This window comes from Argentina silus (assembly GCF_951799395.1).
Source record: "Argentina silus genome assembly, chromosome: 12".
NCBI lineage: Eukaryota > Metazoa > Chordata > Actinopteri > Argentiniformes > Argentinidae > Argentina > Argentina silus.
Genome location: NC_139666.1, coordinates 1,962,549 through 1,988,795, shown reverse-complemented (window position 1 = coordinate 1,988,795; position 26,247 = coordinate 1,962,549). Strand labels below are relative to the sequence as shown.

Sequence of the window (26,247 nt, the reverse complement as noted above, 5' to 3'; positions counted from 1 at the left end):
ATTACGTTTCCTATTCATTTGTATCTATGTTGTATAAACTGTGTGGGATGAATTCAATGATGGATCAAAAACGTGTAGTACAGAATTCTCCTGTACAGAACAGGAAAATCTAACTGATTTATACTGTCATTTAATACCTGATCGCCACAAAACCTTTCTTCCGCTAAACATTCACTTAACCAACGGACATCAATCACCGGAAACGCACTGGGCTCGGTCGCATATATAAAAAGGGACGTGGGGCAGTAATATTCCAGTACGCAGCGCATGCATATGAAATCAAATCAATCTCAGCTGCTGTTCATGAGGCCGGGGTAAAAAATGTATGTTTCTGGATAGACGGCGGTAGACATTTAATCATACATATATATATATATATATATATATATATATATATATATATATATATATATATATATATATACACACACAGTACCAGTCAAAAGTTTGGACACACCTTCTCATTCAATGGTTTTTCTTTATTTTTTTATTATTTATATATATTGTAGATTAATATTGAAGACATCAAAACTATGAAGGAACACATATGGAATTATGTAGTAGACAAAAAAAGTGTTAAACAAACCAGAATATGTTTTATATTTTAGATTCTTCAAAGTAGCACCTTTTGCTTTGATGACAGCTTTGCACACTCTTGGTAAGGTGTGTCCAAACTTTTGACTGGTACTGTATATATATATATATAATGAAATATTCAGCTAATAAGATCTCTTAAACCAACCAGATAGGATTGTGACCCTTCATCAGTATTCCATACATGCAATACCTTTCTGAAAACATACTGTAGTTGAAATACAGAATATTTCAACCCTGGTGATGTGCAGAATGTGCCGGATGTGTTTTTTTGTTTTGCGTGCATGTGCCTGCGTGCATGCATCTGTGTTTATGTGGACAAGTGACTCTATCAAACCAAATAGCAGGGTTAATTGTGAATACCAAGGCTAATATGGAGGCTGTATTTTGGAATTCGTCTCAAGAGCATTGTACAATGTGAAGCAGGACAGGTAATAGGATTTGTCTCTCAGAATGTGTCTTTCTCTCAATAATTGAAAAGTTAACAGCCATAAACAATTAACCACAAGGTCCCTTTCACTGAATAAACCTTTTACTGTGACTCAAGGTTGAGCACAACAAGGAAAGGAACATCAGCACAATAAAAGTGATTGACCATTGATTGTCCCAGACTCCTGTAATAGATCCACCGACCGTGGAAACACAACAAAAGCAATCCTTTCCTTTTCAGGGGGCAAGCGCCCCGGCCACCTCCTATACAGCTACAGACCATGTCCTGTCCCACACCTTGTTTGGTACACTAGTGGCAAGGAGATTCATGTAAAACTGATTTTGCTGTGCCAACTTCACAGACTTCTCTCCTCAGTCCTCCTATTCTTCTCACAGAGCCAGCAGCAGCTGCACCTTGCTTTCATAAACGTAATCTGGGATTTAGACGGTTAAAAAGGGCTTATTTTCACAGCATGTTTATCTCTCCCGCATTCAACTCTTGTGCAGATCATCTTCCATCGGATAAACCAATGGCGGTTGAAATGCCGGCGCATGCCTGGGTTTACGGTAGACGGCTTACCTCAGCATGGCGTTCTTCCCATCGCTCCGCGTACAGCGGACCTGCCGTGTCTGGTATCCGACCTCGATGTCCCACGCCTTGGGGTTGTGGTGGTGGTGTTGGTGTTGGTGGTAGTAGGAGCTCTGCGTGTGCCTTTTGGTGACCGAGTTTTTCTCCTTGGAGCTGGTGGTAAAATCCAGCATGGTCCTCCCGTTTAGCAGGACCCCCTTTTGTTGGGGCAGACGGCACTCGCTCCAGGGCCCGACTTTAAGGCTGTACTGGTACTCACTCTCTCCCGCGGGGCAGGCCGTAGGGTTGGAGCAAGTCCTAGTCTGGGTCAGGTTGGAGCAGTTGGCCCCTCCGTACATGGGCGCGGCCAGGACGTCTCGCGTCCGGTGCTGAAGGCCCGCCCCACAGCTCTTACTGCAGGCGGACCAGGAAGTGAAATCCGACACCACGCAGTCCTGGGGGCAGGGGATGAGGCAGGCCTGCTCCACGGCGGGCTTCTGGGAAAAGAACTCGCAGATGCGCGGGGTGACCACGGTGCGGTTAGACGTGCGCACGCACTGGACCGCGCGGCGCTGGATGCCGTGCTGCGCCGTGACGCACTCGGCAGTCCTCAGCTTCAGCTCGTTGGAGAAGAACGGGACGAGGACGCACGCCCCCCAGTCGGCCACCTCCCACTCGAACAGGTCCTGGTGCCACTCGCAGACCTTGAAGCAGTGGCGCTGCCTCTCGGGCTTGTCGGCCTGCGGGCAGTTGGAGTGGTGCGTGGTCCAGCCCTCGGTGTGAACACACCACACTGTCCTGGTCTGGTCCCCACCGGATCCACACTCCTCCCCCATGCACCTCCCCCACTGACCTGCAGGGGGGACAAGAAGACGCAGGGTCGTCACACAAAAACAAACATGTCTGTTGGTTCTAATGCAAGCCCTTGAGCCAGTGACAACGCAGGCATAATTCACGCCCCCACACATTACTGCAAATGCATGTCTTGTTTCTTGCAGTAACAGTAACAGTAGAACAATGCGAGGTAAAAAAAAACAACCAAAAAAACACACTAATCACAGACATGAGAAACACATTTCAAAACAGGTTGAGTTGATTGTTGACAACAAACTGGCTATTGTACTGTACACTCCAAGTCACAAAGCACAAACTAATTTGACGCTTCTGTATCGTTTCATTACGCCATGGTCGGCCAGCACAGAACAATTACAACTCCAGTGGTCGTCAACAACGACCCAGCAGTGAGGTTTTTCATTACAGGGTGAATCTGTGAACAATCAGCTTCTCTTGGCTTTCTATGCAATGCTAGGCAGATGATTACATCTCTAGAAAAACCCAAGAGTGAAGCAGAGTAGATTGAATCGGCGAGCATAATAAGGTCTCCTCTCTTCAGGAACCACAGTACATGCTGCAGATTTGTTTACAAAAACTAGATAATAGAGTCCACACAAGTTGTGTGATGATGTAGCCTATTATATGGCAGTATACTGTAATCAACATATATTACTTTCAGTGTAACAACTGTCAATTTACTGTAATTTACTGTAATTTACTGTACACCACAGAATAAACACAACGTTTAGCCAGATCATGTCCTAAGGCTATTCTTGAATTCCTATTTTATACCATATTAGAGATGGAATCATAGATCTGTATACAACACAGTTTGAGTCAATTTGTATCCGTTATTTGCTTACAGTAGCTGATAATGTTTCATTTTATGCAGATTACAGTCACCTTGGCCATATGCGATGAAAGGGATCGTTTGTTTCATTCATCTTAATTGGGTGCAAATTGCTGTAATAATGAGAGAGAGCCTCATAGATTGCTTTGAAATGACAACTCGTTTAACACATTTGGGTCTGTAATCGCTCGCTGAACAGCCACAGATACACTGTACAACAGTAAACTACCTTCTTTGATTCTTACATTGATCAACATGGCAACAATGACTTCAAGCTGCTATTTTCTGCTTAAGGGGGCAATATTTCAAACTGCTGAATTGTTTCATAGTTCATCGGAGCATATCATTGACTTTATTCGCCCCCACATTGCCATACCAATGGAGACTTATTGTGTGACTCATTTTGGCTGAATTATTATGGGCATCGCTTACACACTACATTTTCAGAGCAAATAAATAAGCCCACAAACAACAATGACATTCTGAAAGGCATAAGAACATACAAGAACATTCTTACTTGTACAACATATGATAGATGGTTAACTACTATTCATGCCTACTCCAAGAGCTACCACACACACACACAGACAGACACACACACACACGTACTTGTTGTTGTAAGTCGCTTTGGATAAAAGTGTCTGCTAAATGTCAGAAAAGTAAAAAAATGTTTTAAATGTAACACACACACACACACATACACACACACACCTCTGTGGCTCAGTTGGTAGAGCATGGCGCTTAGGTTGTGGGTTTGATTCCCGCTGGGACCATATATACTGAAAAATGTATGCACTCACTGCAATGTAAGTCGCTCTGGATAAAAGCGTCAGCTAAATGGCGTATATTACACACACACACACACACACACACACACACACACAGATGTGTCTCAGAAGTATGATGAATTTGCATATGGCTGAGGCCAATTTGGGCCCGGAACGCCCTGTGGCACACTGGACAGGACATGATGGTGGGCGTGTTCTATGATAGTGGGAGTGTTCTATGATGGTGGGAGTGTTCTATGATGGTGGGAGTGTTCTATGATGGTGGGAGTGTTCTATGATGGTGGGCGTGTTCTATGATGGTGGGAGTGTTCTATGATGGTGGGAGTGTTCTATGATGATGGTGGGAGTGTTCTATGATGGTGGGCGTGTTCTATGATGGTGGGCGTGTTCTATGATGGTGGGAGTGTTCTATGATGGTGGGAGTGTTCTATGATGGTGGTGGGAGTGTTCTATGATGGTGGGAGTGTTCTATGATGGTGGTGGGAGTGTTCTATGATGGTGGGAGTGTTCTATGATGGTGGGAGTGTTCTGTGATGGTGGTGGGAGTGTTCTATGATGGTGGGAGTGTTCTATGATGGTGGTGGGAGTGTTCTATGATGGTGGGAGTGTTCTATGATGGTGGGAGTGTTCTGTGATGGTGGTGGGAGTGTTCTATGATGGTGGGCGTGTTCTATGATGGTGGGAGTGTTCTATGATGGTGGTGGGAGTGTTCTATGATGGTGGGCGTGTTCTATGATGGTGGGAGTGTTCTATGATGGTGGGAGTGTTCTATGATGGTGGGAGTGTTCTATGATGATGGTGGGAGTGTTCTATGATGATGGTGGGCGTGTTCGATGATGGTGGGAGTGTTCTATGATGGTGGGAGTGTTCTATGATGGTGGTGGGAGTGTTCTATGATGGTGGTGGGAGTGTTCTATGATGGTGGGAGTGTTCTATGATGGTGGGAGTGTTCTATGATGGTGGGCGTGTTCTATGATGGTGGTGGGAGTGTTCTATGATGGTGGGAGTGTTCTATGATGATGGTGGGAGTGTTCTATGGTGGTGGGAGTGTTCTATGATGGTGGGAGTGTTCTATGATGATGGTGGGAGTGTTCTATGGTGGTGGGAGTGTTCTATGATGGTGGGAGTGTTCTATGATGATGGTGGGAGTGTTCTATGATGGTGGGAGTGTTCTATGATGATGGTGGGAGTGTTCTATGATGGTGGGAGTGTTCTATGATGGTGGGAGTGTTCTGTGATGGTGGTGGGAGTCAACATGGCATCGTTGACCTTCTTGGCTTCTTGCACCATGCCTAATGAGCTTATGCCAGTCAGGACGCTCCTAGGGCAAGACTTTCCCAAGACTTTCCCAGGACTTTCCCAGGACTTCAGCTCTACCTTGAAGCTTGTGAGGGACTTCAGGGTGTCTTTGAAGCATTTCTTGAGCCCACCTTGCATTCGTTCCCCACCCTTCAGTTCACCAAAGAAGATGTGCTTCGGTAGGCAAGAGGAAGGCGTCCTGGTAACATGGTCAAGTTTCAAGTTTATCGTTACGTCTCATACACAAGTGCAGGGAGTAAAATTCTTAGGCTTGGTTCCATGACAATGCAGTAGTGCAATGAAATAAAGTCAAGACAATAATTGACATAAGTACAAGACAGTTGGACAGTGACGGTGGTTGGAGACACATAAGACAATAGACATGACAAAATTGCAGTATGAATAGTAAAAAGTAAAAAAGTCAAGTGGGTCAGTGGAATGTCATTATTATTGCACTGTGCCGTTGGTGTAAGAGGTGGTTGTTAAAGTGTGCTGGTAAGTCCATTCTGGGGGGGTGCTCAGCCCATCTGAGTGGTGCTTAGGTAATGAGGGAATGCTCAGCATGTCAGTGGACTTGAGAACGTCTGTGTCAGGAATTCACACACACACTCGCACACACACACACACACCCCCCAGAAATATGGACTGAAAGAATTTTTGGCAGACCAAATCAATCGTTTGCAACCCATTGATCTTGCAGCAGCTACAAATAAAAAAGCAGAATAAAACACTGCTTGATATGAGTTTCATATGACTTGGCGGTTTGTTGAGTACCAGCGAACAAACAAAAGATATGGAGCGGCATGAAAATAGGATGCAAGGGGATTTAATCGGTATATCTGCCGTCTGTGTGGTGCAGAGACTCAAAAACGCATATTGTCCCAGCGACAGAGCAAACAGAATGTTAAACTGCAAAAGCACACACACGACTCTGAGTAGGTCACCACATTCCCTCGATTTTCACCATCCTAACAAATATGTCTATCCAATCATGTTAGGGATATAAAGTAGGTCTATCCTAAGCCTGCAGAATAAACACTGCCATGTTTGTACAGGTATGAATAGTCCTGCCTTTTTGAGCACTGTTTGGACTCTTTCTGTGCTATCAAAACATGTCAAAGAATGTAATCTAGACACCTCTGCTCCATTCTTAAGCTACTGTATGTACACAAATGGGGCAACTCGATGCTACAAAACGACCAGTGGTCATTCATTGTCAATAGAAGATGGCAGATTGACGAGACTTCGGGCGATACGACCCTCGGCGAGGTCGTTTTCTGTTCACCGTGCGACCAGACTGAATAGGATCCAGGTTGTTGCTTTTTCAAATCGCCGCCGATGATGCTAGGCGATAACCAATCAGAGGACGGAGAAAGGTCCGTCTCGTAACATTGAGTCCTGAATGGTACGCAACCATCCTTTAGTCCCACTGCATACTTTGGTTCCTACCGTTTGGGGAGAACGGTGACAGAATGCTAGCCGGCCAAAGTTTACCACGGGTCGCGGCGCGTCAATTAGCCAGTAAGTCAGGACACAACATGAACGCAACCCGAAATGAACGGGCTGACCTCCAGCCTCAGAGTCTCAGGACCGAACCCGCCGCATGTGTGCACGCCGCCTGAGTGACGGACGGTGACAAATCACACGTCAGCCTCCTTTTGTTCAGGCCCGCTCCTTCACCTGGGCCCACCGCTCCGCCGCCGCCGCCGCCGCCGCCGCCTCCAGCTGAGGCCGGGGCGATGATGGCGTTGTTCCGCGCGGGACCGGCACGTGAGCTGCGCCAGCCCTTTTAGCAGCTCCACCTTTGCTCCGCGGGAGCGCCCGGCCCAGCTGCACGGCGTGTGTGTGGTGATTTATGGAGGTGTGATTGGGAGTGATTACGCTGACAGAGAGCCAGCACAACACAGCCACCGGTTCCTCTCCTGCACCCCTCATCTCACCACCAGGCCGTATAATCACTCTTCACCTGTCAGCATGTGTGAGAAGGCTTGTCTCGGGAGGAGGAGAAGCCAACAGCAGGCTCACAACACAGCTCCCTCATTCCTGTCTGGGTAACCACATCAACACCTTAGGGGGTGTAAACACACACACACTCACACGTGCACACACCGACACAGATACACAGATACACAGACACACACAGACACACACACAGACACAGATACACAGAGACACAGAGACACACACACACACACAGACAGACAGACAGACAGACAGACAGACACACACACACACACACACACACACACACACACACACACACACACACACACACACACACACAGACACACACACACACACCCCAGGCTGACTGGTATGTTTACTGTTCCATAAAAGGCCTCATTATAAGGAAAAGAGGGGTGCTGTGTCAGATGTCATATTTATTTTATTTTGTTTATTTATCAAGAATGGGACGGCAGCTACAGCACAGTGGGTTCTTCAGTTACGGGCCTTCAGTTAAAACGCTGATGTTTCATATCTGCGGTACCACCTCTAACCTGTTTTAACGCCAATGTCAATTAACTTGAGGTGTGAGTACCTTGATGATGGTGGCTTTTGTTTTGACGTTCAGTTGACATGGAGATGACAGATTTACTCATACTTACACACCCACAAATCCTGTTTATTTCTGTATTTTTCAACAGTTCTACCGAACCATGACAGCTGCTGAGAGGACCTGTCATCCGTTCTAAACTCCACTGCATTAAGTTGAGTTTCACTGTTTACATTAATACAGTATAACACTTTTAATTAAATGCTACCTATGGCACAGGCTAGAATTATTCATAAAGGCATCCCACAAGCCATACTTCATCTCCTACAATTAATGGAGCGAGGTGCATCCTTAATTACAACATTTATATATGCAGAAACTCATGTGATTATCATCAGCCAGTCACCCTATCCATCTCACAAATTCCTGAATCAGCTAATTTCGTCCAGGTGTCTGCTCTCCATGCTCCGAAGCACTGAGCGATCGGAGAGATATTTATGAGTGACATTTCATTTTGAAATAATCACCTGGGGATAGCTCACTGGAGAAATAAAAAAACTGTCACCTGCAGAAAAGGAATCCTTCATATCTGCAGTGGAATCATATCATCACAATATTCTAGATTTCGTTGTTTGTTGTTTGCTGTGAATGCAGAGAGTAAATATCAAACTGAACCATTAAGCTCTGGCTTTGTTTGAACGCTATTTTAAGAGTCTTTTGTTTTCCTAAATGGTCATTAAATGCGTCAGGTGTTTGTTTTAACTGTGCTTGTTCTGTTTTGCTTGTGTAATGAGTTCTGTTCACAGAACCACGTTGTCCCCCTGGAGCTCAACATCAAATGCAGCTCAAACATCTCCCACTAATTAATTACCTTTAGGGTGCAAGAGGACGAAAATCCCCAAAAGCTTTCTAGTGTAATTCTCCATCTAGCCTTACGGCCTAAACTATGCAAGACTTTTCTGGCTCATCAATAATATGTCTATGAACACTCGTGTCTACAAACAAGGAACCGTTTCCATGTTCAGTATGGGAGCTCTTACTTTACTTTATATTACCGCAGTGACTCACTTTATTGGTTCTAAATCTTAATATTTGCAGATTTGCAATCAAAAAGAAGTTTAATATAATTGTAACATATGTAATATATTATTCCTAATCAATACCTCATCTTCCTTTGTCAGTGGTCTCATATAGTTTGTATAATATATACAAAAATGTCCCTTACTACAGCAGAGTTACACTGTAAGCAAGGGAGGCTGGTGGAGGCAGAAATCGGAGGACGGGCTCATTGTAATGCAGGAAATGGAATGAGGAATGATATGAAACATGTGCCAGTCCTCCGATTTCTACCTCCACCAGCCTCTAACTGGTGTGGAGCCGAGGAGTGAAGACTGAGTGACACAGTGGTGGGTGTCATCCTGTAGGTAGCTGCTCAGTCAAGAGTGAGCACCGTGAATTATTCAGATAAATGTCACACAGGGAAGATTAATTCTAAGCCGGGCATTTCAGGGGATATTCTCATATTAGAGGGATAAATCTATGAAGGGGTGTCTATGAAGCTGCTGACATTGACATATCACAGGTTGTTTGTGAAATCAAAAAGTTTGTGTCACAACTGTGATGGCTGCCCATGGGCATATGTGTACCCTGACTATGCTGCAACATTACCTCAACATTTAAATCCATCGTTGCGTCGTTACAGTGTCCTGCTCAGCTGGGCATAATATCTTGCATTGTTATTTCCCTTCAACCAGGCATGTTTTCTGGGTCATTGCTTGATACGCATTTGTCTTTGTTTTCAATCTTCCTTTCATAACCTGCTCACAGCAGCTGGCTCCTCCGGGGTTTTTCAAACAGGCTCTTTTTTTAATACCCCAGACGCCGGTTCGCCGACAGAATAAACAAATACATACACAGATAGGTGGCGGAATAATGACAATGGTGGATGAAAGGTAACATATGGAGATCTTCTGTTTACACGTTTGTTTCTCGCCAGCCTGATGCTAAAGATCCTGGACACCAACTAAATGGATGAATAAAGATAAACAGGGTGGCAGCTCGACGGTGAGCCAAGCCTTCTGTTTGGTAAAACCTCTGTTTAACATGCGCCCCGGCGACGGAGCCCGATCAGCCTCTCACGTCGCCTCGCATTCCCCACATGCTTCTCTGCACCCCGGCTGTAGTCTCAGTCTCAGCGCCCCACGGAGTCTGACATCATCCCGTAGTGTAAGGTCACTCAGAGTCCGAGAGAGTCCGATTGGCCGGCTTGCCCTGACGCCGGGCTGATCATTGGCCGATGGCGACAGCATGCATGTGCGGCATGAAAACACATTAGAACTTGTAAAGGTGCAAAACCGATACAGTTTAACTTCTTTCTAATGGGGGGGGGGGGGGGGGGGGGGGGAACACACAAACGGATGCGAGTTCTGGAAAGAAAACCACCATTTGTTTACATTCACCAAACACTTACCCCGGTGGAGTGTATTATGTTGATGTACTGGACAGATAGTGCAGCGTAAGACAAACAGAGGTTGCAGAGTCTCAGTGGCGACCAGATACCTCCAGGTGTAATTGCTTGGTCTCCTGAGTTCCAACGCTCAGAGCTGACAGGTAATTGGATCGGGTCACTCTCCCCTCCGTCTGACCATCAAAATAACTACTATCCCCTACAAGGGAGTGATTCCAGACTCGTAAGCATAGGACCAGAACTAATGGCCGTATCCAGAGACAGAAACTTGAACGGGAAAACAGTGGAAGACCCCTGAGGTTAGAGTGTGACAGAGACAAAGAGGAGGATGGAATACTTCTGTTCTGCTGACGTGACTGTTTGAAGAATACTGCACGGGTTTGGCCACAGGTCATAAGAAATTCATACCGCAGTCTCGTGACTATCCGCCATTTTGGCGCCGGGTCTCATCGGGAAAGACAGGCTCATTACACAGTCGGTCCCAGTGTACGTACATTTAGAAACTGCCGGGAGTTGATACCGTTGACTTTTTGTCAAGCTCAACATAATCTCTCTGAGTCGTATCTCTGCTTCCCATGTGCTTGTGCTGCAATCCATTTCCGATTTTTTTCCTTCTTCATCAAATATGGTTTGATGTTTGATGACATCACATCATCAAAATGCAAAAGAGGATTATTGCAAAAAACGTGACGTAAAAAATAAATAAATTAAACCCGAAGTAAGATTCAGAGAGGCATACTGATGTGCTTGTAGTTGGATTGGCTTGTTTGGGAGGCGTTTTAGACAGAATCTTCAGAATGAATGGAACCCGAATGGAACCCCACTGCCAAGGTACCTGTGACATCATCCTCGTGCTGAACGCCCTATTTGACTAATTTCTGCCGAAAAACCAGACCCAAACTAATGTACTTATAACATTAGACATATGATGATCAGATGCAACATGAGGATGCCATTAGATAGGTAACAACTTGAAGATTTGTGTGGATATGCTCAGATCATAGTCCAGAATAGCATACTGCACATGACAAGGAGATAAAGTAATGAATAATCAAATTAAAGCCGAATTTGGGCCCGTATATGGGCCCGTCTGGCTTACATTTTGAGTGAACCATCCCTGTAACTTAATCTACGTGCATTATACACTCATTCCTTTCTCAGCCCTATGGGGCAAGTGAGGACTGTAAGGACCATGTGGATAAACACTTCAGGTCCTCTCCCTGTGTCATCTCTGCTCCCTCTGTCCCTCAAGCATTAATCAGCTCCTCTCTCCCTCTACGCCTGTCCATGAGAGGTCATATCAATTATGTATGGGCAAATCAACTGGCACTCTTCACAGGGAAGGCACAACACTCCCCTCCCTGTGCCATTCTTAACACTCCAGGATATGAGGTTAACCTCGATGTCACCTGTCTCCCTCTCAGTGTGTGCATGAATGATGATTGGGTTTTGGGCAAAGTTTTTCCTTTGCTTTTTTTTTCCTTAGCTCCAAATTGCAACATACTACAGTACCCATCAGTCAAAACCTTGTTGCCCTCAATTAAAAGGCTGTATTGTTATTGTCCACAAAAGCTAGTGGAGCGACATAACTGTCTTCGCCTTCAAATTATTACATTACTTTATAACACCAAATTGTACACACAGCACACAGCAGTGACATTTGAGGTCATGGACACCATCAACCAGACAACAGGCTGGCACGGAGAAAAGTTGCTCCACTGGCAAGTACTCGATATTCAAGGTTACTCAGCGCATGTACAGTATTCAGCACGATGATGATCTCATCAATAACGAGCCCAACAACAATATCACATAATCACCCCAGCCTTGCCGTTATCAGGAGGCCCAAACAACGCCATCAGCTGCTGAGATGCCAGCTAGTTGTTATCATCACCGGCTCCATTAGAGATCTGCAGACGCTTCAGATCCCACTCCTTTCCGTGACTTATTGGATAGGACACAAGACAAATTGATAGTCTGGGAGCTCCAATGGATCAGGTGCGATATGTACCTTCATCTTCCCCCCAGATAAGATAGTGTACAGTACACCTGGGGAGGCTGGTGGAGGCAGACATTGGAGGACGGGCTCATTGTAATGCAGGGATGAAATGAGGCAGTACATCAGGGGATTCTGGTGGAGGTAGAAATCGGAGGACAGGCTCATTGCAATGCAGGGATGGAATGAGGCAGTACATCAGGGGAGGCTGGTGGAGGTAGAAATCGGAGGACAGGCTCATTGTAATATGGAACATGAAAATAAATGATATAGTAGATGTGTTATGCTACAGTAGCACTGATGTGTTGTCTTCAGATTTGCATCAAAATTCTCTTTGAAATGTGTTCTGTTCATTTTGTCACTGAAAACAACAGCCGTCAAAAGACAGAGAGAGAGGAATTTCTTGAGATTCAATTAAGATGCCAATGAAGGTGCACAACAAATACATTTCATCAATTACTGAAACATTTATCTTGTGAATTTATCCTTAGACGTATTAGCAAAGCAAATTCCATCCACACTTGAAGTGGCAAAGTACGTATTTTCCTCACTCTGTACTAAGCTGCATTAGGTCCTAAAGAGTCTACTTCCAACTCATTTCTGTTTTGCAGGGAAAGCTGTTAGGACGCTGTTACAACATGTGTCATGGGATACCGAACACATTATTTCCAGCACTTACTAGAGTGTCATCTTCATCCCTGACTTCACAAAAGATTGGGGAGGCAATCACATAAGCATAGCTGCACGTTGGGGAGAGGCTGGCTGGTGGGATGATGCATGGATTTAAAACGGCGGTGCAGCAGTAAGAAGTCACCACACAGCCCGTCCTGAGAGTCAGCTGCATGGCTCGTGTGAAGCCAGTTTCCTGAAGCATGGCAGACGCTGAGACAAGGCATTATGGGAAGTCACTCTGCGATTCGGGGCAGATGGTGCCTTCTCTGTCACCAACTGTGTGATGTGAATATCTTGCCATACTGGAGGAACTCCAGAAAGATAGCAAAAAATAAATAAAAAAAGTGAATGCATGAAATAAGGCCTGGATTCTATTGAACGAAATATGCCACCGAAGATTCATAAGGGACGAGACTGAAAGATGACTTGGAATACATTTTTTTGTATCTTTTTAATCACAGCCATGTCCCGCTGATCTGAAATGACTGTGAATGAGGCATAGATCCAGTATGCTTGGAAAGTTGAACGCGTCCTTGAGCTGTGATGACAGCGTACGTTTGAGTCGCAAAATATATCTGTATGCAAATCTGTATTGTTGGAGAAAAAAAACTGACTTTTTCTAATAGGGGCTCCTTTGACAATAATACACAATAAATGATCATTGCACTGCAGCTGTTGATGCACGGATCTGAAAGAGTCATCGGAGATGAATAGAGTGCAACAGGTCAGCAACGTGACAAGTGAAAGAGCTATTCATACCTATAACATATTATAGCTAGCTATTATATAGCTATTCAGCATCTATAACATAACTGATAATTGACATCCACATTGCATGTACAGCTCGTGAAAAATGAATCAACAAGCAAAATAATTCGAACCAATCTTAACTTCGTATTAGTATGATCTATAAACTATGTATAAGCAATGTACATACTTTCAATAGTATTCTAGCATCTACTGGGTCTGTGTATACACTTTGTGATACACACATATGATCATTCATTTTGTAAGATTTTGGCTTATTACTGTAGACGATACCATTAAAAATGTATTCTAAAATCATCCTTTCTCTCCTTAGTATCATGGAGCAACAGTGTTCATTTAAAGAGGAGATGAGAAGTCCCATTGTGAGCTTGGCCTTTCAATCACTCAGGGCTATATTCCTTTGGATCGGAGACCTTGTAATTCCAGCCAGAGAGATAACATTATTATTACAGCCTTACTTCATCAAGATGAATCTAATTACGTACCCACCATATCTGGGTAATGAATTGAATAAAAAATAAAGTAATTAATTGCTTAGAATAATCTGCTTTCATAATGTGATCATTTGTGGAAAAAGGTCAACCAACTCTGTCCATTCACAAAACCTCTCATAGTCTCGTACCGTACATTGTTTTCTTTCTTTTGGAGGTCTGGAGAATTTTAGATTAGCTGTTCCTGGCTTGGATTGAACTGTATGGAGCGATGGGAGAATGTGCTCGCAATTTCATTGGATGTTACATTCCAAGAATCCCCCCCCACATGTCCGTAGAATGGTTGCTGGTTGTTATGTGTGTCTTCTTTTCCGACCAGGTTGGACTATTTCGCAGAGAGTTGTTGCCTATGCTAGCTTGCAACATTGAAAAAAAACCTGAAGAAAAAACTGAATTCTGTTGGGTTTTTTTAGCTCCGCCCAAGCAAGGTATTTGATTGGTTTAATGTGATCCGAGACGTCACTCATTTCAAACGGGTTTCCACCCCTTTGTACCTACTTTCTGCGAAGGATTTTCCGAGCCTTTCCGAATTAGGAAAGCCTAGTCTCAAACGAGGTTAATCCTTCCCCAACCCATAACCTGCTAAAAATGTAAATTGTGAAAACAAAGTTTCAAAGCATATTACTCAAATATTACGCATATTATTCAAAGTCACTTTGAACACAAAGATCCCACAACGATCTCTAACCCATCGAGAGAATGCAAGCTCTGATAGTAAGTAAAGGCAGAATGCTATAGGTACTGTCGGCTACCCCTCAGGGCAGATATGGGTGAGATCCGTAGGCTACCCCTCAGGTGATTTCTGTGAATTGCAACCTTTTTTCCCCTCATTTGTTCCAAACTGCTTCACTGCTTTATGTCAGAGTCTCCATCCACCTGTTGAAAGGGGTTCAGGTCATTGGAGCCCTGTTGGAGGTCTCACCTGTCTCTGTCGGTCCCCTGCGGTGCTTATACTTCCGTACAGCAGGGATGTGACACCATGCATACGGAAACATTCACAGATGCAGCAGAGATAATTGGCTATTAATGACGGCCTCATTCAAAGACCTTGCCTATTACCTCCAAAAGGTACGAAGGAGCAGGTAATGGTCTCACAGTAGGATACCGGTTTTTATCAGAGGGGGACTAGCGCTTGGTCTGTGCTCACAGTATTTTCACTGTTTCTTTTATAAGACGACCAAATTCACACTGAATGTAGCTTGGAAAAACTAGATGAAGTACCCCGTCGCTTTTTTCTAATGTGACATGTTCCACTAGGACAATTTCTAAGACAGTGAAAACATTTTAGAATACAGAACATTCTAGTCCCAATCACACTGTATGTCCCCTGTGTAGCTTATACCTCCGTACAGAATGGATGTGAAACCAAGCATATGGATACATTCACAGATGCGGCAGAGATAATTGGCTGTTAATGATGGCCTCATTCAAAGACTTCACCTATTATTACCTACAGGAGGTACAGTACCAGTCAAAAGTTTGGACACACCTTCTCATTCAATGGTTTTTCTTTTTTTTAAAAAAGACATTGTATTTTCTACATTGTAGATTAATATTGAAGACATCCAAACTATGAAGGAACACATATGGAATTATGTAGTAAACAAAAAAGTGTTAAACAAACCAGAATATGTTTTATATTTTAGATTCTTCAAAGTAGCCACCTTTTGCTTTGATGACAGCTTTGCACACTCTTGGCAAGGTGTGTCCAAACTTTTGACTGGTTCTGTACGTGCAAGCAGGTGCTGTAATGGTCTCACAGTAGGACACCTGTTTTTATCAGAGGAGGACTGTACAGCTTGGCATTTTCGTGTTTCCGGTTTTTTCACAGTTTCTTGTACAAGACAATGAAATCCCCCCCCCCCTCCCCCTTCCTCGTCCTGTACTGTAAATGAGGGTGTTTGGGGAGGAAAATGATACATGGCTTGGAGTTTCACAGGTTCTAATTACAGTAATTAATTAATTAGTGTCTGGCAAATTGACACCCTGCAAACTAATGGCAGAACTGTCTTCCGGTTCGCACTTAGGAGGAGCGGCAATCAATACTGCTGTCGCATCTCCACACCAAACACGACGTCAGAGGAGCCGGGCGGAGAGCGCCAACAAGGGCAGCGACGTGGGTTGTCGGTAAACAGCAGGAGCAGAAGTCGTTCACTCATTCACTCACTCATTCTCCAAGATTAACGACGACGGCGGGCGGCCCTCGGAGGGGAGGCGGGCCCGGGCTGTCTCTGACCGCCCGGTAGAGCATGAGAGACGAGACGGGGACCTCCACGGTATGAAGTTTCAGCACATTTGTACAAACTCCAGTGTCTGGTGTACGGTCCACGAAGGCAGTAGTGTTCCCCAGGGAGAAATGGAGCTGATGTGTTGGACACCTTTAGGGCTGCAGCGCCGCACGACTACCTCTAGAAACTGGAGCGTTGATTTTTATCGTCTTTGCGAGCCCAGATATTGTGTGAGCGACGGGGAAACGCTGGGAGATGATGAGAGAGAGAGATATTTTCCACATCTGCAGTGCTAACATTCCCAGAATCAACAGTGACAGAGCACATAGACACACACGTGTGTATCTCATTTAGATAACCCAGTTCTTTGTACGTATGCCATTCATCTTCACTGGAGCCATCCACATAGCCGGAGAGATTTCCTTTTGATCAAGGAATGCCCTGCAAGGCCCCTCAGAGCTGAACCAATCAGCAGCCACCTCTCCACTCCGTCTGTTTACCATTACACAAGGGTTACGTCCCTCAGCAGTAGGCTCTCTCATGGGTTACGTCCCTCAGCAGTAGGCTCTCTCATGGGTTACGTCCCTCAGCAGTAGGCTCTCTCATTGAAATGCAACCTCGGGAGATCCTCATTTAGTTTCCTACTGCCTTACATCGGAGACCTGCAATCCCAGCTGAGATATACAGACAAGTTCTGCAATAAAACTGTCTGTTTGTAAAACAAAATATTGATTTTTTTACTGGTTAGGGGGGAAAATACCCCTGGAATGCATAAGGGTTTTTTGCTGAAATGAGTTATTCACAAACCTAGACAGTAGTATTGACCTTCCCATAAGACCGCTAAAACATTTTCTAATGACTTGCAGAGGTATTGATTTGATGCACATTGTGTTGATCAGGTATTCATGGCATTTTCTGGAAGGAAAACAGTCTATGGCGACATTCACCCGAATCCAGATGTGTTCTCTACTCTAAGGAGCCTTCAGATCTACAGTTGTTCTATGATCTCTGTAGTCTCTGAGTCCGTCCCTTGCCTTATCATTTGGCATGCAGGACCTTACTGTAGACCAGTAGGGCTTTGATAGTACAGCATTACCCCAAATAATCAACCCTGCCCATCAAGCCAAGCGGTAGCCCCTCTCATAGCCAGTGTATTATAGTGTATTATAGTGTGTCCTTTTTTTTTTATCAGTTTGTAAGACAAAAAGAAATGAACAAATGCGGTAAGGCGGAGAATAGACGTATCACTGCAGAGAGAGATCCTCGTGCCAATCTCTGAGTTCCTGCAAGATAATGCTGGTTAGAAAACATGTTAAAGATAGCACGGCACACAGAACTGGAATGCGTCTCGGGTTACAATAAAAATTCACATCGCTTATCTTCGCAGCCTCTCCAGTGCAGACCCCCTTGGGTCAAATATACATTGGCCACAGTAGTTATTTTAACATGTCCCTATGGATGCGATGCTCAAGTGCAGCCCACGTTACAATTTACTCTCCTCTCGTCAGGAGTGTGACACCGAGCGGATGACACCCTCTCTAACCGCGAAGAGGCCTTCGAATAGAGCCCCGAGTCTCCCCCCAGGGCATGTAATACCATGTTAATTACCACAGCCACACAGACATAGTAAACCTGGGCTGCACCAAGGAAAGGATTTCATATATTATCACAAGGTAACCAATTTGACACTATTTACCTCTAACTCCAGGACTAGGAGAATAATTCATGATGATAAGAGGAGGAGGTGTTACAGCTGGGTTGTTCGCTGTTCTAAAAATGATACCCTAATGGAAAAACAGTATTTTCTAAAAAAAAAAAAAAAAAAAAAAAAATCTGATTTAAAACATTTGTCTACAGCCATACAGGTACTTTCTGTAGTGGTTCCAGGTGTGTTGGCCCTGTATGAGTAAATGCTGACTGGATATGTATCAGACCTGCAGGATAATGAGAGTAGCAGCAGGACTCAGCATATAACTGCATTGCCAATTACTATTTTCTAGTTTGGTAATAGCAGGACATCATATTTTACATAATGGAAATGTGTTTTTGTGGCTTTCTCCAGTGTAAACTGTAGCTCCATACTTAGCATTAGTGCTATGAGCAACACTATTAGTAATAATAATGGTCTGTAAAATGTCATTCTGCAGTATGGTAAGAGCATCAACAGTTCTATGCATGGTTGATGATGATGACAGCTGGATGGCCACACCGTGTCTACCACATAGTGGATATTCTCTGCACCCTGAGCCCACGTACACCATGTTAAATCCCTCCCAGACTGAATGCTTTCTCACTGGCTGGTTTACTATGCTGTCTTGGTTGCAGATCAAGGCAGCCGATGGTTTGTCCATCAAGCCATCAGCCTGGACAAAGACCATGTCTGTCACGTGTGACATCTGTGTGACTTCAACCGTTTAACACTAATCGGGAAAGCATGACCCCGGTACAGTACAGTACCTACAGTAGAGTAGGCTGCTACACCGTCCGATTAGTTTCTAAGGATTTGACCGTTGCACTATTCATCACAACAACCATAACATAACCAAAAATGCCCAAGAGGTACAGTCCCATCAAGAAAGACAGTCCCATCAAAGACACCCTGAGGAACGGCAAATTGTAAGGGAAATATCGATAATACCCTTACAGTCTGACCAAACATCAACACTTTAGGAACCAACAACACGTCTGATTTAGATGACAGGAACCGGAAAGTCAAAGATACTTCAGAGAGAAATACAGACTTGAATACACACAAAAGGCGATAACAGAAACTGTACAAAATGTGTGAATTGATTTTCTGTCTTTCTCTAGTATTGCCAGACAGTGTACAGTATCTGCTTATGATAATCACCCAGACAAGCCATTTCTTGCAGGGCTTGTTGGTATCAATTATTAGCAGTGTTTTAATATCTCCTCCTCAAATACGTTTACCATCCCTTCTCTTTCCTGTCTTTCCCTCTTCCCTTCTTCTTTATATAACTCCCCATGGAAAATTCAACACGGAACATTCTCCTGAAATTGGAACACTTTGCATATGGCTGACGTGAAAGCCCTTCACAACTTGAAAAGGAGTCCTGAGATGGAGAGCAGCTCTGAAAGCTAACTCTTCTCTAAGAATATTCTCAGGGGATTAAAATCTGGCTGCTTGGAAATTCCTCCCATGCGGGTCCCTGGAGACTGGCCGCCAGCTTTTATGACAACCTCAATCAGTTCCCATCGGAGCCAGATAGCAGAGCACAGGGTGCTCGGCAAGATCTCGATCGCATGATCAATGTGGAGAGCCCTTTGAAGATCCACCTTTAACATCTTTCAAGGTCACTTTGATAGTGGGCAGACGTGAGTGACCATTACAGCAAAATGTGCATACTGGACTGTCAGCTAGATCATTTGAAACTCCAAAAAATCTTCTTTAAGGTTGTTTCAATCACCTAATCTTTTTATCAGTTATATATATATGTATTCCAAAGACAGTTTACCCGGTTATACAGTCCAGTATAAGTATTTGAAATAGCTTGAAGTGTAAGATATTTAATTGGAGCTACATCTTTCAGCTTCAGATTAATGGTCAACTTTGAATTTTTCAATCTGGATCAGATCTTGTCAAACGTGGCTCCTTAAAAGCATACCCCGAGGATGTGGGTGGAAAAGGTATTTCCTTATATTAAATTTGAATGAAACAACTACACGTAGAGATTGGTGGAAATTCTACGGATTCAGATGTCAAGTTGTGGAACTGTAAAACAGCTAACACAGCAGAAGTTAATACAGTTCTTAAAAAAAACAGAACAATCGGATTCAAAGCTAGTACTGTATGACGAGAGAAATGCCTTGAATATATTGCATGGCAACAAAGAAAATAACTGTCTGGAAGGAATAATGGATGCCCATTATTCAATAATGAAATGCCCCCACTGTGTTCTCCTGAGATGTATTGTTAATATTTCCTTTTTTGTTTGGCCAGCACCTGAACCGGAGGGGGCGTACAGTTCCCTGCTCAGTCAAAATCTCTCACTCTCCCGTTTTCTTTCTCCCAGACTGACAGTTGGTCCTCGACAATGGAGCGATACAGTAACAGTGTTTAGATCAGACGAAGCTCCCTTCATTAGTGAATACCCTTATTGATTCCTCATTCTGTGGAATCATTGCCACTGAGCAGCCTCTCACAGCTGAAAGTTCCCACAACTAATTTGGATGAACTCTGGGAGACTTAATCATTCAAACCTCTTGAGGAGCTTGGCAGGATTTATCAAAGTACACTGGCGCTGGATAAACTCCACCATAAAATGCGGGGAAATAAACAAGAATAAATGAGAATCCATAGTCGCTTAATAAATATAAGTTCCGTCCCTTCTCTCAACTACAAACATAGCTTGGGGCCTGTACTGTAGACAGTGAATTGGGATGCAGTGATCATTTTTGGGTGTGGGGGAATTCTTTTTGGCAACAACTGAGTATATTTTCCTGTCAAGATGTTGGCCTAATAGTGAAATAGTTCCTCCTTTGGGGTTTATTCAGGACAGCCTCGTGTTATAGGTCACAGCAGCTTTATGTTGGACATATTTCAGTCCGAACCTAATCGATAAATGTGTTTTTTTTGCGCCAAGAATGGAAAAGCTCTGATGCACAGTGTACAGCTCCATCAAGCGAGCCGACGTCTTCACAGGGGATAAACAACTCTTTTCCCTAATGTTAAAAAGGTGCTCACAAGTCCCCCAATGAACCCCAAGGTAAATCGTTTTCAGAGATGACAAATACAGACCCAGAAAAATTCATGTCCGTGATTTGAAGCTGAACATGGTGTCATCCCATTGAGTTGAAATGCAAGCATTCACAGGAGCTAAATTAAATCCAATTGAAACGCTCTGCATTGGAAGATATCGACTCTCTCACCCACACAAACTAATGGGACTTTTTTATGGTTCCTTGAAATTCAAAAACATCATAAGAAGAATGTGTGAAGAAGGCAGTCACTATTTTAACTGGATTATTACATTTTAAAAGATCTGTAAAGAGCAAGAGTTTCCAACTTCGTATCACTATACATTTTCAACCATTTCAAACCATTGCACTCATGTTAATTGTAGTGGTCCTCTGTGGCTCAGTTGGTAGAGCATGGCACCAACAACGCTTAGGTTGTGGGTTTGATTCCCGCTGGGACCATATATACTGAAATGTATGCACTCACTGCAATGTAAGTCGCTTTGGATAAAAGCGTCAGCTAAATGGCATTTCTTATTGGTTACAGCTAGATTGGTGGCTACTTTACACAGCTGATTTTATTGAATAATTAGGGCACCTGCCATTTTAAATAGATGTTTTTGAGCCACATGACTTTAGCTGCCAAATGTGTTTTTTGCTCTGTGTTTGTACTTTCAGTGATTCTGTTAAACCTTTTAAGTTGGGCATCGGCCAGCCTTGCACAGTTTACCTCAACACTATAGTGCCAAATCATTTGCACTATACACATCTCAAGTTGTTGGAATATTTACTGTACTAAAAAGTAATCCTATAACTGCCAACCCTCCCAAGCCTGCAGTTCCCATTTTCACATTCTGTAAAACATTCTGTAAGTCCCTAGCTCTATTTCATGCCAGGGAAGTATATCGATACAGCTTTAATGCAATCTGGATCCACATGTGACTGTTGTAATGAAATCACTCTTGGAGTGCTGCGATTCATGTAAAAGTGGATCAATCAAAACAACTTCTGTGGAGGGGATAATTAAACAGAGTACATGTTGTTGACATATTCTGAAGACCAATACGCTGAAGGGACTCATTTCTCAAAATGTAAGGTCAACAACAGGAACACAGAGAATGAGGGTTGGTGTCAGTGCTGGAATTGTGACTTTGTTAAGTTCTACAGTGCGATCGCTTTGGTGGTTATGAATTCAAAACCATGTCTGTTTGCAGTAACTTTACAGTCACTACTTTACTTTACAGAACATTACAACTTTACATCACAAGTTGCTCTTACCGATGCACTGTAGTATGAAATAACTACGTAGTGACCATATGAACATGCCACCTTGGTGCAGAGGTCAGAAGACAGTGTGTATAACTTTACTGAAAGCCAGCGCATAATGGAGTAAATTAGGTTCTTCTCTGTAAAAGGGACATTCAAAAGTGCTTGTTTTTCAAAGGGTCTTTGAAGGCTATGTTTAAAGAGATAAATGATTGTCCAATTAGCCACAGCCTTGGGTGATCTATCCTCACAGACACTGATGAAGGTCAGACCTAAACAGATTTCCTGTCTGAGCCACAGTCACAGTGCTTACTGTACTGAACACCACTTCTCAGGGGAGGAGAACACTGTACCAACGTCTGCCCACAGGACACCTGCACTCTACAGAATAACCAGTAGCAAGTCAGCTATTGCATTGCAGCATTTTTACAGCTGGAAAAACAGCACATACACATTTGTCTTATTATTATTTATTATTCCATTTGGTATACTCTGTTGTTATAGCCTACAGTATGGGCTACAGGCAGAGTTGGGGAATAACTCCAGACACAGCTTAGTATTTACATTTCGAACCTATTTGTTTAAAGAGAAATGGCGTATTATGAAGGCATTGGAAGACATGACAACACTGTAATTACCCTAGTAACAACTATAGTTTTAACCTGTTGTCATCCAGTAATTGCTTTCAAGTTGAAAAGTCATATAGTTGTAGTATCTACAAATGTTTAATAGCACCTTTTGGAAAACCTCTTCTCAAAAGATATCAGCTAACTGTTATTAAAACCGACTAACATTTTTCACAAGCATAACTGACATCATATCATCAAATAAAAGGCATTATAATTCATGATGCAGTTGCTGTTTTTGTTGTTAAATTCCAACAAATCATTTCACTGTAAGAAAGTTCTTTCAGGTCTTGGATTGAACTTCAAGGCACTGTGACACCTTTGGTTCTGCTTCTTGAAATTCTCTGGGGTGTCAAGTCGAAATTAGAGCGATATATCTCGATGTGTGAGGAGATTTTGTTTCCTAAAGTGATTTCTCACTTCCAGTTAGGCATCAACTGGCATAACCCGTCTTAGTTCCGTATGGAGGTCAAATCCTCACAAGTAGTGTTCTGATAACGTCCCTTTTGAACGTACACTCTTTCAAGTGAAACCAATCAATCAATCTCTTCATCACTTGGGCAGTATCATTAACCAACCACAGAGAGAGGGATGAAAGTGCTAATCGCATAACGAGGGGGGGTCCTTTGTGTAGGAAGGGAAAGTTTTCCTTTGCAAGCTGCTTGAAAGAGGAGATCAATACTGATAAACAGAACTGAGCCACTGATGTTTCATATACGTAGGGAAAGGGCCTCATGGAGGACGGATCTAACCTAGACTAAATATTTTGTTTTCAAATACATTTGTCATACATTCCTATCCCACACAAGTAGTTCATCATGAAAAAAAATAACACCTTTTGTAGAGGGAATATTTATCTTGCAACGAATAAATCTCCTTCAAGACAGAAAAGCCATATTCTTGGGAAGAATTAGGACATAATCTGATGTACCTGTTTACAAACCCAGTTTGGAAGGCAAGCCAGGGTGTCATTACTTACTTGTACCTTTGCAAACCAGTGGCAGATTAATATGCAACAACATATACATCATTACAGTATATGTGATTACATTCTCAGAGGAGGAGAGGTCGGCATGGATGTGGAGATGGATAATCTTCAGAAAGCATGTATTATTATGCTAACCACCATGTATCCTGCCCTGATCCCTTCATCAGGCTCCCCATTGTGGTCGTATAAAAACATGGGCATTATTTGTACCACGGGAAATTGGTTGCAAAGTAGGTGAATCTAAATATACTGTACACAGTCGTTTTTGCCCCCTGCATCGTGCTCATGTAGGGTACATTTGATGTGTCACAAAAGAGTGAAAACTGCTAGAACTAATGTACTGTCCTGTGAGTGCTTATTAAAGAGAGTTAAAATCATGAATAGATGATACACTTCATTTAAACTACAGCACTGTATTTTAACTCGTAAAATGATGTTGCAGCACAAGAAACGACAACATGTTTTGGTGACAGTAATTATGCAACAATGTGCAGGTGATCAATATAATGCCTAAATTACTGCACTCAATCTGCAGTGATGAGTATATTTAGGAAATACTGTAGGTGCTAATTTGGCAGGCCGCAAACAAGAGAGGGATTAACCTTGAGTCACCCGCATTCACAGGCTCAGCCATTGTTCAGTATCACATGACAGTAATGACAGTAATTTGCCCATCTTACCTGTTTTCCATGTAAAGTGCTTGTCCTTGGGAAACTCAATGTCTGAACGGACTTGAATTGTAATGAGAGACGTGACGAGGAGCAGGTAGTTCCCGACCCGCCATGTCCAGGCGATTACACCAAAGTCATCTTTTAGAATCATAGTCCAACCCATTGACTTTGTCTCCTCTCTTACTCCTGAGGGGGAGAAACAGAAAAACGTCAGGCTCGAACGTAACCTTTCAACAAGAAATGAGGCATTAACAACAGCAAAAACTGAGGAGAATATCCCTAACCCTAACCCTAACAAAAAAAAACCCGTCTTAGCAAACTTCAGCATTGTCAAAATGGTGGGCAATTGATATCACTTGATGAGAATCACATACTGTACATTTTTTGTCAAACCATTAAAAAATATAAGTGATTCTCCCCCCCCCCCCATATGAACTTTATTCCAACACCTCAGCCGCCTGAGATTTCAGGCTTGGGATAATTCAAGGGTGTTAACAAGATTCTTTTTATTGATAATCAAGGGTGTTAACAAGATTCTTTTTATTGCAGTTCATTTACTTGTTTCTCCTCCTACCACCATGACACAGGTCTGGGGAGGATTAGTCCTCTGAATGTACCAGGTCTCCAACTGTGTTGCACCAACATAATAAACCAGGAATTTGATTTGTTCCAACTGATGTTTGGGAACAAATAGCACAGAAACGATGGCGCCCTCCGTGATTTAATTGGGAAAAGTGTGAATTCTCACAGAATGTGCTACTGTGTGGGCATTCAGAGATGGCCTGCCTTAGCGAGTAAGCTTAGCACACCTCAAGGGGAGACGCCACTGTTTCAGTACACGTAGGTGTGGATGAAGACCCTCACTCTGCTAGCTTGGCTTTAATCCTCAGGATCATTGATTCATTGAGGAGCCCCATCATCTTGTGCGGTGTAGTGCACTGCATCCCTGTGATAAACAAATGAGATTTCTGATGCGTCCCCCCTCTCTCTCAGTGGCAGACCACAATACCATTTTCTTCATTCAACCATGGCCCTGATAGCTGAATAAAATAGGTGTATTGGCGGAAGAATAACTTGAAAGAATAACTGTTGAAGGGCGAGCACGTATTTTGCAATATGGGATTATTTCCACATGATTTCTCCGGGAAAGCCTCTGGCTGCCAATTGTTTTTTGCTTGATTTCATTTAGGAAAATTAGATTTTGATCTCCCCGCCTTAGCTCGTATCCCCTCAGTAGTGGCTAAATCTGCTTAAGGAAGGATGGGGGATGGAGCCAGAGATCCAGGAAGAGCACAAACAGTCTCTCGTTGTCATTCAAAAGGGATTCTCTATTCAAAATCAGAATGCATCTTTCAAAAACGGCTGCCTTTGTTCCAAGGTGCTGATCACCAAAGCATCCCATTCTACCCCTCCCTCCCATTCTGCCTACCCCTCCCATTATGCCCACCCTCTCCTACCAAGTTATGTATGCAGACATATGCCAATTAGACACCTCTGCCTGCTGAATACTATCCCAGCCA

At 43.4% G+C, this 26,247-nt stretch overlaps 1 protein-coding gene across 1 annotated transcript in view; it reads right to left on the bottom strand.

Moving 5' to 3' along the window:
• thsd7ba (thrombospondin, type I, domain containing 7Ba) overlaps positions 1-24,890 on the bottom strand; it is a gene marked incomplete at its 5' end in the record, with an annotated part of 95,600 nt that extends 70,710 nt beyond the window's left edge. The window contains 2 exons of the mRNA XM_083682035.1: positions 1,604-2,444; positions 24,737-24,890. Coding sequence (XP_083538161.1) covers positions 1,604-2,444; positions 24,737-24,890 — 995 coding nt within the window. The remainder of the gene's footprint in view (positions 1-1,603; positions 2,445-24,736) is intronic.
• Between the last annotated feature and the right edge of the window lie 1,357 nt (positions 24,891-26,247).